The sequence below is a fragment of the Culex pipiens genome, chromosome 3, assembly GCF_016801865.2.
Source record: "Culex pipiens pallens isolate TS chromosome 3, TS_CPP_V2, whole genome shotgun sequence".
Taxonomy (NCBI): Eukaryota; Metazoa; Arthropoda; class Insecta; order Diptera; family Culicidae; genus Culex; species Culex pipiens.
The window spans coordinates 70932304-70946703 of record NC_068939.1 but is presented as its reverse complement, the minus strand read 5'-3'; the positions used below and the strand labels follow the sequence as shown (position 1 = coordinate 70946703).

The window sequence follows — 14400 nt, the reverse complement described above, 5'->3', positions numbered from 1 at the left end:
CCCTGATTTTTTCAACCAGAATAGTTATGATGTTCAGAGAAGTCTGTTCAACCAACCATGTAGGTATTTGGGTGGATTTAGGAAAGTTATTAAGTTAATTTATAGCACTGACCGTCTTACCCCGCATATTTCATATATATACTATTTCAATTATTTTTTTTAAATTGCTGAAAAGCATTGAAAATTGGTTTTTAGACCAACTAATTTATGTCATTTATATAATGGACTACTAGTAGAACAATATGTACGTAATTTGAGATCAAAATAATCTGTTGTGTAAATTTTATGAGACTTCTCCCTTAGGGTGGCCGTCTTACCCCCATCTCCACTAACATACTCAAAAATGGGAGGTGTTCATTAACAGAATTCCGAAATATGATTTTTTGAAAATAAAAACTGGGATTTTAGGCGCGCCGCGCGCAAAATCGAGAAAATGATGACAACGGGAAAAATCAACGTTTTTCACTAAAACTGCGAAAACTTTAAAATTTCAGCGATGACCTATACATGTTTGCGTACCAAAATTATCGTAATTGAAAGCCGCAACCTAGCACGGTTTAGGTCACCCTAATGGCCAAACAAAAAATACGGGTCTAATTATTTTGGCCAACGAACCCTCAGAAAAATGTTGAGCCCGATCGAAGAACTTTTTTTCGGTTTAGGCTCTTTTCAAATGGAATTAATGTATTTGGCTGTATTTTAAAACTAAGTTATCGTTCGTTATCGTCGAGAAAATTATCGCCGATGAAATTATCGGAATAACGATAACGATAGAATCATCGTTATCGTTATCGAACCTCGATAATTTTATCGTTAACAACCTTGATGATCAGTTAATTGGAAATGAATTGGATTAAATAAAGTTTTTGCATGCTTTCGAACACGGCCAGTAGGGGAAATAGATCATCATTCAGACACGACCGCTTAGTAGGATGGGAATGGGTATTTTCCCCTACTAATGTGTTCAACAACGCAGAATTTTTCAGATTTTCAAGCGAAAATGTCAAAATCGCGCAGTGGTAGCAACATTAGAAGAAAGTGTGGCTGTCATGCCATGGCCACGACTCGAGTTTTCATAAAACAAGTTCAAGGGAAATACAGCAATATACGAAAGTTCTGCGTGTTACAGATGGTAAATAGGACGATAGCAAGCAATCAACCTGTCGTGTATAGAAATTGAACTAAATTGAGCAGAAGTTGCCTAAAACCTGGCGTGCCATTTCACCTTAAACATTGGAGTTTTGAGAGAAACTAATGTGTCAAATACCCTACTCACCTGATCAGTAACCGGATAAAATCAATTAGGCCCAAAAGGATTCGTGTGATATCGCGTGCTTGAAAATAAACTCTCAACACTTCAAAACATTTCAGGTTGCAATTTTATTTGTAAAATTTCAGCGTGTCGTGATTGTAAGAACTGAAAAATACCAACTAATGTGTGTGAGTGTGTGGGTTATTATTTGCCCGGCTTCGATAACCGGAAGCGGAAGTGCTTAACAAAACAGTTGCAATTATACGGCTAAACATATAACTTTCACAGACAGCCGTCGTGTGTCGGCGACACACATATCTTACTGCATTCCATCCATTCCACTTTGTATTTAGAGGGGGGGAAAAGGGACTTCTTTCATTGACATTCTTAATTACATTTCCTTACTCACTAGTTGCAAGTTTACCACAACTTCAGCCATAAACAGAGGGATTATCGCCTCTTCAGCCGAAGCCATCCGTATCAAAACGCAATCGAAAGCAATTATCGCCTCCGGGCTTCGTCGTCGTTGGTCCTCACAGCGTGGTGATGATGTCGACGGTGTCTTTGAAGGGGTTTGTCGAGGCCAGCGTCGGTCCTAGCAGTTGCTGCTGCTGTTGGCCACCGCCTCCTCCTCCTCCCGGGGGATTAATCGCGGGTATCGTCGTCATCGTGGTCACCGTCGACGAGGACGAGCTCGTGTTGTTGGCCGTCGATGCCTTCATGCCGATTTCCATGTTGGTCAGCGCCGACGAAACGTGCAGCAGGTTCTCCATCAGGATCTGGTAGATTTCGCTCAGCTCAATCTCCGAGCGGGACGCGATGAAAACGTCTGGTTTGGGCATTTGGGATTGGGAGGAGAAGAAAGAGCAGAGAGCAATTTAGCATGTCATTCGGTACGGTAAGATCACGGGACCACAGCATCGATTGGAAGAAATGTTGTAAAAAAACACTTCTATTTGAGTGGTTCTCTACGATTTCGCAAATCGAATTTTCTTTGTATTTTTTGATTTTGATGAAACTTTCTTCATGCATTCCCTATGTCAAATGAAGCAATTTTGCTTCATTAGTTTTTCCTTACAAGTCTCCATACAATTTTGAGGGCTGGCCATACAGAATAGGTATGTGAATGTATGAAATTCTGTATCGTGAGAAGGGATTTTCCGATCGATTTGGTGTTTTCGGCCATGTTGTATGATTGTAACTCCAGGAGAAGCATGAAGTTATATGTGGGAGTAGCGAACAGGACTAATTCTCCATACAAACTTTGGAGAAAAACCATTCGACCCTGCCTAAATATTTTTGAAAAATTCAAAGTGCACGTGTTTCTGGGGACCCTAAACTTCATGCTTCCCCTCGAGTTGAGCCTGCGCAAAAATTTTGTTGGTCGTTATTATGATTAGGACTTTTTGGAAAAATAGGTAAACGGAAAAAATCCCGATTTTTTTATTTAAGTTTTCATCACTAAGCGATGCTTTTGAAAATATCGAAAACCTGGACAAAACAAAAATAATAATTATAATTATTTGCAATTTTCAGTGTAAGAACGGGTCTTGACCGATCTTTTGCACCAGGTTCCTGACGAACACGCACTGCCCTTACACCTACATCTCACCCTTGCTCTGAGTCAGTACGAGCAACACGCTAGAACACGCTTTGAGTGTTCGTGCCAGGCATGCACACCTTCTTTTCCGGTTACGCATTTTAACTCGGCCGGGGGTGGTACATTGCGTAGGGTTTGATGTAAGTATAAGCGCCTAACCATTTATAGTGTGCCTATCAAATTTCATTCAAGCAAAAACTGTTTTATTTTTAGTTTGAATTCAAAAACTAATGTTATTTTACTGTGTATTGCTTCCTCCTGAAATCTTTCATAGTGTTGAGTCGTAATTATCTGTTGCTATTTCTTTTGTCATGGTGCTTTGTTACAATTTTTTGGACCTAAGCATGTTAGGGGAACAGCATCTAATTCCAGCGTGCCTCTAATGTTGCCATATCAGCACTTTGACATTCAATTACAGCTCATTAAAAGCGTTTTCAACTGAAATCGAGTGATAAATAGCTCAATAAGAAGTGAGCAAGCAAGTTTCTATCAAAAGTTTGGAAAAATAAATTGTTTAAATAGTGAAAATCAGCAAATTGAATGGAGTTAGGAGTGAGTGCTTAACCTGCCAAACATACGAGAATTTTTTTTTTGTATTTATTTTTTGTATATGGACAGCTGTCCATACAAAAATGATGTATGAAAATTCAAAAAAATGTATCTTTTGAAGCAATTTTTTGATCGATTTGGTGTCTTGGGCAAAGTTGTAGGTATGAATAAGGACTACACTGAAAAACAATGATAAACGGTAAAAAAAATTTGGTGATTTTTTATTTAACTTTTTGTCACTAAAACTTGATTTGCAAAAAAAAACACTATTTTTATTTTTTTTTCATTTTTTGATATGTTTTAGATGACATCAAATGCCAACTTTTCAGAAATTTCCAGAACGGGCAAAAAATCTTTGACTAAGTTTTAAATTTTTAAGCAATACTGATTTTTTTTAAAATCGAAATATTGTTCGTAAATTTTTCAACTTCATTTTTGATGTAAAATCAAAATTGCAATCAAAAAGTACTTCAGTGAAATTTTGATAAAGTGGACAGTTTTCAAGTTAAAGCCATTTTTAGGTGACTTTTTTGAAAATATTCGCAGTTTTTAATTTTTTTAAATTAATGCCGATGTTTGCCCACTTTTGACAAAAATATTTTTGAAAAGCTGAGAAAATTCTCTATATTTTGCTTTTATAAACTTTGTTGATACGACCCTTTGTTGCAGAGATATTGCCATGCAAAGGTTTGAAAACAGGAAAATTGATGTTTTCTAAGTCTCACCCAAACAACCCACCATTTTCTAACGTCGATATCTCAGCAACTAATTGTCCGATTTACAATGTTAAAATATGAAACATTCGTGAAATTTTTCGATCTTTTCGAAAACAATATTTTCAAAAATTTTAAATCAAGACTTACATTTCAAAAGGGTTAAACATTCAATGTTACTTTTTTATTGCAAATTCGATTTTACATAGAAAAATGAAGTTGAAAAAAATTTGCGACCAATATTTCGATTTTTTTTTTAAATGTATTGTCTAATCTAATCTAATCTAATCAGACCCTAGCGCAGCCAATCTTTCGAAGGGATCCTGGAGAGTGCCTTAGGTTAGATGACGCCTAGCATACTTCTTGTCATTTATTAACATTTGTAGTGCGCCATTGCATTAGAATGCATTGAAACATCACAAGCGTTAAAGCGGCCAGGCCTACTGCGTAAAGCCGTATCGCAGAGATGACTCGTAATTGGGTTGAGTTTGAGCACTGAGTGTTCGAACAACAACACAATTCTGAATCGACAGGGGAGGAAGAAGCGTGGGGACGCACCACCATACGCTCCGATATTTGGTTGTATTCGTTGGGAGCACCATGCTAAGAAGGTTTGGTACTCCGGGACCCTCTGGGATGGGACATTGTATTTCTACGAATGCCCGGGACACTATTTGGCGTGGTTATAGCGCCACAACTCGCTCTCTGTAACAGTATTCCAAATTCCAGTCCAAGCTCACAATGTCGTCATGGCCTAGTGGTTAGCATTTTTGCTTACCAATCCAAATGACGGAGGATCGAACCCCGCCTCGAGCGACTTTGATTTTTCGTTCACATTCATAATTTCAAATTAATGTGTTCTTAACTTTCTCGTTGGGAGCAGATGGGCATCGAACCCAGAACCATTCGCTTATAAAGCGAACACTGTAACCAGTCAGCCACGGCCGCTCCTCCTAGCTTAACATTTGAAAAGGTCGTATGAAAACTTAAAATGCTGTTTTGAAGGTCTCGGGACCAAAGAGCCTATGTCTGAAAATATTTTTATCGGATTCCTCGGAAAATTTCACATAACATATCAAAAAATGGTGAAGTTATGTTTTCGATACTCTGAGATACAATTTTTTGAAAATAAAAACTGCGTTTTTCGACGCCTGGCGCGCCAGAATGGGAAAATGACGAAAACGGGAAAAAATCGACTTTTTTCACTAAAACTGCGATAACTTGAAAATTTCAGCGATGACCTATACATGTTAGGGTACCAAAATTTTCGTAATTGAAATACGCAACTTTTGGTACCCTAACATGTATAGGTCATCGCTGAAATTTTCAAGTTATCGCAGTTTTAGTGAAAAAAGTCGATTTTTTCCCGTTTTCGTCATTTTTCCATTTTTGCGCGTGGCGCGTCGAAAACCCAGTTTTTATTTTCAAAAAATTGTATCTCAGAGTATCGAAAACATAACTTCACCATTTTTTGATATGTTATGTGAAATTTTCCGAGGAATCCGATAAAAATATTTTCAGACATAGGCTCTTTGGTCCCGAGACCTTCAAAACAGCATTTTAAGTTTTCATACGACCTTTTCAAATGTTAAGCTAGATTTTTGGAACTTCTTACTATTTTTCCTAAATAGCCAAACTAATCTTTCTTTCGTCTAAGACAGCTAAAATCGGATGAAATGGCGCGGAGATATGATTTTTTGAAAAAAAGTGGTTTTTGCGAAAATCGACGAAAATTGCCATTTTTCGGACCACCCTAACACGGCGTAGGTCACCCTAATGGCCAAACAAAAAAATACGGGTCTAATTATTTCGGCCAAGAAACCCCCAGAAAAATTTTGAGCCCGATCGGAGAACTTTTTTTTTCAAATCATGCTGTTTTCGTGGGGAATTGCTGTAAATAAATAAAGAAGTAAATCAACAAAGAATAGGCAAATGATAAATAGACTTGATATTACAAGTACCTACTAGTACATTAGGGGAAGGTTTATTTTAAAGAAAAAAACACAGTTGTGAAAAAAGTGAATTCAAAAATCGGTATTTTTTCCGTGTACCTATTTTTTCAGAATGTTCCCTCAAGAATACTTGCCGAAGACACAAAATTGATCAGAAAATTCATTCAAAAGTTACAGATTTTTCGAATATTTACGTACCATTTTTGTATGGACAGCTGGAGACTTGTATGGGTGAACCAATGACACAAAATAGCTTATTTGGTCATAGGGAAGGCCCCCACAAAGTTTGAACCAAATCAAAAAGTATAAATAAAATCCATTTCCAGTTTTTGTAGAGAATTTCTATACTAATAAAGTTTCAGCCAAACCTGGCATTTTTTACATTTCAGATGATTTATTTTAATTGTCGATGCCTCTGTGCTCTTTTGTCTTAAACTTGCTGGGTTTCCTATCCAGTTAGCATAAGAGAACACAGAGGCATCGTTTTGTTTAAGCGAAGTTTTATACGAGTTATCTAACTAAAATTTGGTCGTTTTTTATGTCTTTCGTTTGACGAATAACCTTGCTAAAATATTGTCAAGCCGATTAATTAATAAGCATGTTGAAAAGATTTCACAAAAGTGTCGTGCAAGTGTATTTCTTCCTTTTTTGTAAAGCGTATTCGATTTCTTTATTCTGTGAAATTCTCTCCATTGATTGATTTAAACAAACCGCAAGAACATTAGAAAAAATCTACAAAGAATAATACAACCACACTGTGCAAACTTCTCAACTTTGTCGAGCCATTTTCAATCAAGCTTACAGCAAAACCCTCCCACCCCTGACATCGATTCAATTTGCAGTCGATATCAATTGAATCATCAATTGCAGCCCCAGCCCGTTCCTCAACCATCACCACATTCATCACTCCCTTCAGTCATCAGTTATTCAAATTATCCCCTTTCACCCCTCATCGTCAGCTGTAAGGTGCTGCACAATTTGCAGTGACACGGATTCGATTTCGGAAACCACATTGTTTCACAAGATGAAGGAATCAAATAGCTGGTGCTGATTGATGATTCTCACATTTTCGAGTCAATTTACGGGAAAAAGGATTTGTCTAAATGCGCAGTAGACAAAATTCTCCCTTTTTGCAAAAAAGGGTTAATTTTACGAAGGGGTTATATTTTTTTAAACTGATTCGTAAAGGTTAATTTTAAATATCATTAAAATGAAACTGCTCCAATTTAAACAAACTAATTTTGATAAAAACAACAAAACGTCAACAAAAATTCCGTAACAATTGCCCAATCACTCACCGTTTCGCTCCTTGGTGAGCCGCTGCGAGTAAATGTTCAGAATGATGGACAGATCGTCGCTGGATTTGAGCAGCTCAAGGCTCGAGTTGGCGGCACCGCCGAAGCTAGCGTCAAGTTGCAATCCGCCGCTCGCGCCACTTCCGCCGCTCGCCCCCGACAGGTTGTAATTCGACGAAGACAGATTCGACATCTGTTTGTGCTGTTTGACGTGATTTATGGCCGCCGACCACCTGTGGATGAGAGAGGGAGAGAGAATGTTTAATGAGCGTTATTCAGAAAAAGGGTGAAAGGGATGGTTTGATTGCGATTGATTTCGTGGAAGGATGTAATTTGAAACCAGGAAAAGGGTTATTATTTTCAATGAAGCTCGTATCGATTACATGCTATAATCAGGGTACTGACTAAACACAAAACGATGAGTACTGAGTTGTGCAAATCGTCGTGATTTGCCCTTGAGTTATGAACGTCATTTTGACCTAAATTCGATTTCAATCCTGAGATATTCAACAAAACCCGTAAAAACCCCATGCGATGTTGCCACTCTTCATAATAAAGTAGATGCGATCCTATCGTGCTAACTTGTCACACCCTGCAATTCTCTACCAAATCTGGAAATGGATTATATTTGTATATTTTTGATTTAGCTCAAACCTTTTCTATGACCGAAGAAGCCATATTGTGTAATTGGTTAACCCATTCAAGTCTGCATACAATTTTGGCTGCTGTCTATACAAAAATGGTACGTAAATATTCGAAAATCTGTAACTTTTGAATGAATTTTGTGAACAATTTGGTGTTTTCGACAAAGTTGTAGGTATTGTTGAGGACTGTTCAGAAAAACAAGGTACAGGGAAAAAAATCTTACCAATTTTTTAATTAACTTTTTTTCACAAAAACTCAATTTACCAAAATTGGTATTTTTTTGATTTTCAAGATTTTTTAAATATTTGTTTAGTGCACCAAAACCCTCAACTTTTGAGCCATAGAGAAGTACGGTCATAATATTTGAGGGGGTCCTAAATCCGATACAATACACAATATTTTCTAACCCAATATTCAATTATATATTTCTGCCGATTCATTTCAATACTTTTTATACTCAATTATTCCTACAAAAGTTTAAGAACTGTTAAAAAAATAAAGTGACTGTATCCACTAAAAATGGGTATCAAAATGCAAACAAAATTGCCTTTTTATGTTGACGATATCTTGTAACCCAAGTTGTGCTTGAAAATTAGCATCGAACAATTTAAAAATAAATATTTCTGGTAATATGTATAAGATTTTCGTACATCCAAAGTTAAAGAACGAGGGGATAGTCCTCAAGAAAAGAAACGTGAGGAAAGTACTATTTTGCGAGAGTATAGACCTCTCGCGTGTTCATTCGTTCATTGAAACAGTTCATCCTATTGAGTGGCTTATATGGACAAATGACCGCCACTTAGTCACCGAACCATGGTGGCCCAAACGGCAAAGGCACGGTTCAATATGCCGAAGGTCTTGGGTTCGAGTCTCGGTACCGGTACTTTTTTTATGGATGAACTTTTTTGGAAAATGAACCCATGAGTAAAGTACTCTCGGTAATTTCGGGATTTATCCTCTCCGTCCGCACACAGTACCATTTTACTACCGAATCGTGCTCTTTATCATCTCGTATGCTGATGCCCAGTTCTGGGTGTAACAGGGCAAAATACTAAATACGTACACCCAAAGTTAAAGGCCGAGGGGAAAGTCCTCACGAAAAGAAACGTGAGGAAAGACCTCTCGCGTGTTCATTCGTTCATTGAAACAGTTCATCCTATTGAGTGGCTTATATGGACAAATGACCGCCGCTTAGTCACCGAACCATGGTGGCCCATACGGTAAAAGCACGGTTCTATAAGCCAAAGGTCTTGGGTTCGAGTCTCGGTACCGGTACTTTTTTTTGATAGATGAACTTTTTTAGAAAATGAACCCATGAGTAAAGTACTATCGGTAATTTCGGGATTTGTCCTCTCCGTCCGCACACAGTATCATTTTACTACCGAACCGTGCTCTTTATCCTCTCGTATGCCGATGCCCAGTTCTGGGTATAATGTAAATTTCGTATCTAAAAAAGATTCTCTGAAAAAAAAAAATATTTTCAAAACTATCCCTTGATCTCAGCTACAGTAATTATTGGTCCTATCAGTGATGGAATAATCTTAAACGAAACATTTCCTTTTGACAATAAAAACAATCTCTAGATATCTTGTCTCTCCTCTCTCAATTTCAGGATAATTATCGTGAATTATCGGATTCAGTTTCATTTACAAGTGAAACGTCTAACATTAGAAAATAACCCGTCACGAAAAAAACGAACGATACTTACTTCGAGATTCACCAAAAATTTGATAAATATTTTGTTCTAGAAAGTATTCCTTACTCCATGGGTTTCATGACTCGGGATGTTATACGACTCCAACTTCATACCTGAGATAAAGGCACTCAAACATAAAGAAACATTCAAATAATTGAAGTTGAAAGTGTCACTTTATTTCAAATGCCGACATCAATTTGTGAAACAAATTTCCATACAATGCCGTTTAAGATCAACATACATTCCAACTCCCAACCCCTTAAAAAAGTTGGAACGGTAATTTCAACTCGCTGGTTCTCGGGCATAACTCTATCAATTGAGACAATTATTTTTTTTGTGAATTGTAAGGATGTCTTGATGATCCTAAAACTTTGCAGAACTCGATTTGATCAAATCTGTAATTTATGCTATCAAAAACGTCGTTCCAACTTTTTTTCGATTATTTTCACACAACTTTTGTATGCACAGCGTCTAAATTTGTATAGGGTATTGCATGGAGAAATAAATAAAATATTATTTTTTTGGCTTAGTTTAAAAAAATGTTTCCCTAGTTAGGATTTTTATAAATGTGTGGAATAAAATAAATATTAACAAAGAGCTTTTATGACTAGAAAGTTTCTTTAAAATAATTTAAAAAAAAAATCTACTTGGTGTATGCACGACCCCTAAGGTCCGCAAACATCGTATACGGATGATACAGTATACGACGTACGGGAAACCTACTGCTGCATTGGCCTTGAACCCAAAGATTTTAAGATGGTGAGATAGCCCAGGGTTATAGGGCGTGGACTTGATAATCAGATTATGACTCTCACCGGATTGTTGTTATATTTGGGGTGTGCCAAATCTACTTTATTTTTTTTCTTTGTGTACACGGTTTCTCATACAATATTACATGCTTTTGCTCACAACGGTGATGTGCATGCTTTTGCATGCGATTTTAACATCGGATTTTTTGCTGTGAAGATAACATTTTTTTTACTTTATTTTTTATTTGATTTGAATTTGCAATCTAAAAGAACATTACAGATTTTTTGATAAAGTGCCTCGTTTTCAAGTTATAGCCTCCCAATGTTTGATTTCAGCGAAATATTTGCAGTTTTTCGATTTTTTTAAATAGCGACCATGAGTGACCCTTTCCGAAAATATATTTTTTTAATTCAGAAGATTTGCTATGAAATTATCTAAGAGACATTGAAGATTGAACCTCTGGTTGCTGAGATACAGCCGCCTAAAGAAAAAGAAATAGGACCTCTGTTTGCAAAAAGACCGCATACCTAATTTCACAAATGTTACATTTTTAACATTGTAAATTGGATCTTTAGTTACTGAGACATCGGCAATAGAAAATTGAGGGTTACTTACTTTTTACTTTTACTGCTCGTACAACCTCCGGGTCATGAGCTGTCTCCAGATGCGCTGCCACTGAACTCGGTCTTGGGCTGCTACTCTCCAATTCCGACTCGGAACTCCCACACTTCTCAGATCTTCCTCCACTTGGTCTAACCACCTCGCACGTTGCGCCCCCCTCCGCCGCGTTCCAGCCGGCTCCGAATTAAACACCAACTTCACCGGATTGATAGTCTGGTTCGGTTGGCGCGCATCCAGCGCGTCCGGCATTCTCGCGACGTGTCCGGCCCACCGGATTCGGCCAGCCTTGGCGACCTTCCGAATACTTGGCTTGCCGTAGAGTTGCGCCAGCTCGTGGTTCATCCTTCTCCTCCATACGGTGTTCTCACGCACGCCGCCAAAGATCGTCCTAAGCACTCGCCGTTCAAAAACTTCAAGCGCTTGCAAGTCCTCTTCGAGCATCGTCCACGTCTCGTGCCCGTAGAGGACGACGGGTCTTATCAGCGTTTCGTACATGGTGCACTTTGTACGCCGGGAAAGATGACCAGACCGTAGGGTCTTGTGGAGTCCGTAGTAGGCACGACTACCGGTGATGATGCGCCTCCGAATTTCCCTGCTGCAGTTGTTGTCCGACGTCACCAACGATCCGAGGTAAACAAACTCCTCCACAACCTCGAACTCGTCGCCGTCGATCGTCACGCTCGGTCCTATGCGAGTCCTGAGGGACTCGGTTCCTCCTGCCAGCAGATACTTTGTCTTCGCCACATTCACCTTCAATCCAACCTTATCCGCTTCCCGCTTCAATTCGGTGTACCGCCTGGCCACCTCCTCGAACGTTCTGCCGACAATGTCCATGTCGTCGGCATAGCAGATGAACTGGCTGGATCGGTTGATAATCGTGCCCCGCATGTTGAAGCCCGCCCGCCTCATAACACCTTCAAGCCCAATGTTGAAACAGAGGCCGGAGATACCGTCGCCTTGTCGCAGTCCCTTGCGCGATTCGATCGGGTCGGACATCGCTCCCGAAATCTTCACGCTGCACCGTGCCCCGTCCATCGTCGATTTCACCAGTCTGATCAGCTTCCCGGGAAAGCCGTTCTCGTACATGATCTTCCATAGCTCTTCGCGATCGACCGAGTCGTACGCGGCTTTGAAATCGATGAACAGGTGGTGCGTCGGGATCTGGTACTCGCGACATTTTTGGAGGATTTGGCGTAGCAAAAAGATTTGGTCCGTCGTCGATTTCCCCTCCACAAAACCGGCTTGGTACGTCCCTACGAAATCCTTTGCTCGCTCCGACAGACGACAGAAGATGATCTGAGACAGCACTTTGTAGGCCGCGTTGAGAATAGTGATGGCTCGATAGTTCTCACATTCCAACTTGTCCCCCTTCTTGTAGATCGGGCATATTACTCCCTCTTTCCACTCCTCCGGTAGCTGTTCTGTGTCCCAGACCTTGACTATCAGCCGGTGTAGACAGGCCGCCAGCTTGTCCGGGCCCATCTTGATGAGTTCAGCACCGATACCATCCTTACCCGCTGCTTTGTTGTTCTTCAGCTTCTTGATGGCATCCTTAACCTCCCTCATCGTGGGTGCTGGCTCGTCCTCGCCGTCCAACATACCGCTGACGTCGTTTCCCCCGTCGCCCTGGTACTCCGCCTCTGGGCCGTTCAGGTGCTCGTCGAAGTGCTGCTTCCACCTTTCGATCACCTCACGCTCGTCCGTCAAGATGCCTCCGTCCTTATCCCGGCACATTTCGGCTCGCGGCATGAAGCCAGTCCGGGATTGGCTAAGTTTCTTGTAGAACTTACGCGTTTCGTTGGAGCGATACAGCTGTTCCATGTCCTGGCACTCCAACTCTTCCAGGCGGCGCTTCTTGTCCCGAAAGAGATGGGTTTGCTGTCTTCGCAACTGTTTGTACGACTCCTTGTTCCCACGGGTGTTGTGCAGCAGCCACTTGTCCCGCGCTGCTTTCTTCTCGTCCCAAATCGCCTGACATTCCTCGTCGAACCAGCCGTTCCGTCGAACTCGGTCCACGTACCCGATGGCGCTCGATGCCGCTGCGTTGATGGCTGCTTCCATATGGCTCCAGCAGGCCTCCAGAGGGGCTTCGGCGAGCTCACCCTCGTCAGGCAACGCAGCTTCGAGTTCCCGCGCGTACTGGGTAGCGACCTCAGGATCCTTGAGTCGCTCCAGGTTATACCGCTGCGGGCGACGGTACCGGATCTTGTTGACCTCGGACAGGCGTTGGCGCAGCTTTGCCACCACCAGGTAGTGGTCCGAGTCGATGTCCGCGCCACGGTAGGTTCTGACGTCGATTATGTCCGAGAAGTGCCGACCATCGATGAGAACATGGTCGATTTGCGTCTCCGTGTTGTTTGGTGATCTCCAGGTGTACTTGTATAGGGGGGTGTGCTGGAAGAAGGTACTACGTATGGCCATGTTTCGGGAGGTAGCGAAGTCGATGAGTCGTAGGCCGTTCTCGTTCGTCTGCTGGTGGGCGCTGAACCTCCCAATAACCGGTCTAAACTCCTCCTCCTGGCCAACTTGAGCGTTCAAGTCGCCGATGACAATCTTGACGTCGTGTTTTGGACACTTCCTGTACTCGCGGTCAAGAAGCTCGTAGAAAGCGTCCTTGTCATCGGCGTCGCTTCCCATGTGCGGGCTGTGCACGTTGATGATGCTCAGGTTGAAGAATCGGCCCTTGATTCTCAACCGGCACATTCTGTCGTTGACTGGCCACCAACCAATCACGCGCTTCGCCATTTCGCCCAGCACTATAAAAGCTGTCCCCAGCTCGCGTGTATTGCCGCCGCTCCAATACATAGTGTAGTCACCGTACTCCCGGTGGTCCTTCCCCTCCCAGCACACCTCCTGCAGCGCCACGACTTCGAGACCGCGGACCCGCAATTCGTTGGAAAGAATGCGGTCGCTCCCATCGAAGTTGAGAGACCTGCAGTTCCACGTCCCGAGTTTCCAATCCCTGGATCCCCGAAAATCGGGTCGGCGATTGGATCGGCTCGCATCTGGAGCTCTCTGCACTTTGGTTTTACGGCGGGTGCGTGTAGCCATCACCAACCCCCTGTCTCGCCGGAGGACCGTCGTGCCGGTACTGTTTAGAGTCCCACGCCGACACAGGGACTTTCAATCAGCCGCCCCTAACCTGGGGTACAGACGCTGTTTCGAGCCGCCCCTAACCTGGGGAACAGACGCTCGATGGGGGGGGGGGGTCCTAACTCTACCTGCTGTAAGCCGCCCCTAACATGGAGAACAGACGCTTACCTTGACGATGGAGTAGGACACCGGTTTCCTTGAGCCGCCCCTAACCTGGGGAACAGGCGCTCGAAG

General features: G+C 41.5%; 1 protein-coding gene across 6 annotated transcripts in view; it reads right to left on the bottom strand.

The window, feature by feature from the left end:
- Positions 1–1356: 1356 nt before the first annotated feature.
- The window catches only part of LOC120419991 (protein furry), a 189543-nt gene continuing 176499 nt past the window's right edge, over positions 1357–14400 (bottom strand). For all 6 annotated transcript variants that reach the window (XM_039582873.2, XM_039582875.2, XM_039582877.2 and 3 more), the window contains 2 exons: positions 7365–7594; positions 1357–2081 (listed from right to left, as the gene is read on the bottom strand). In XM_039582873.2, coding sequence (XP_039438807.1) covers positions 1786–2081; positions 7365–7594 — 526 coding nt within the window. In that variant the 3' untranslated portion in view covers positions 1357–1785. The remainder of the gene's footprint in view (positions 2082–7364; positions 7595–14400) is intronic.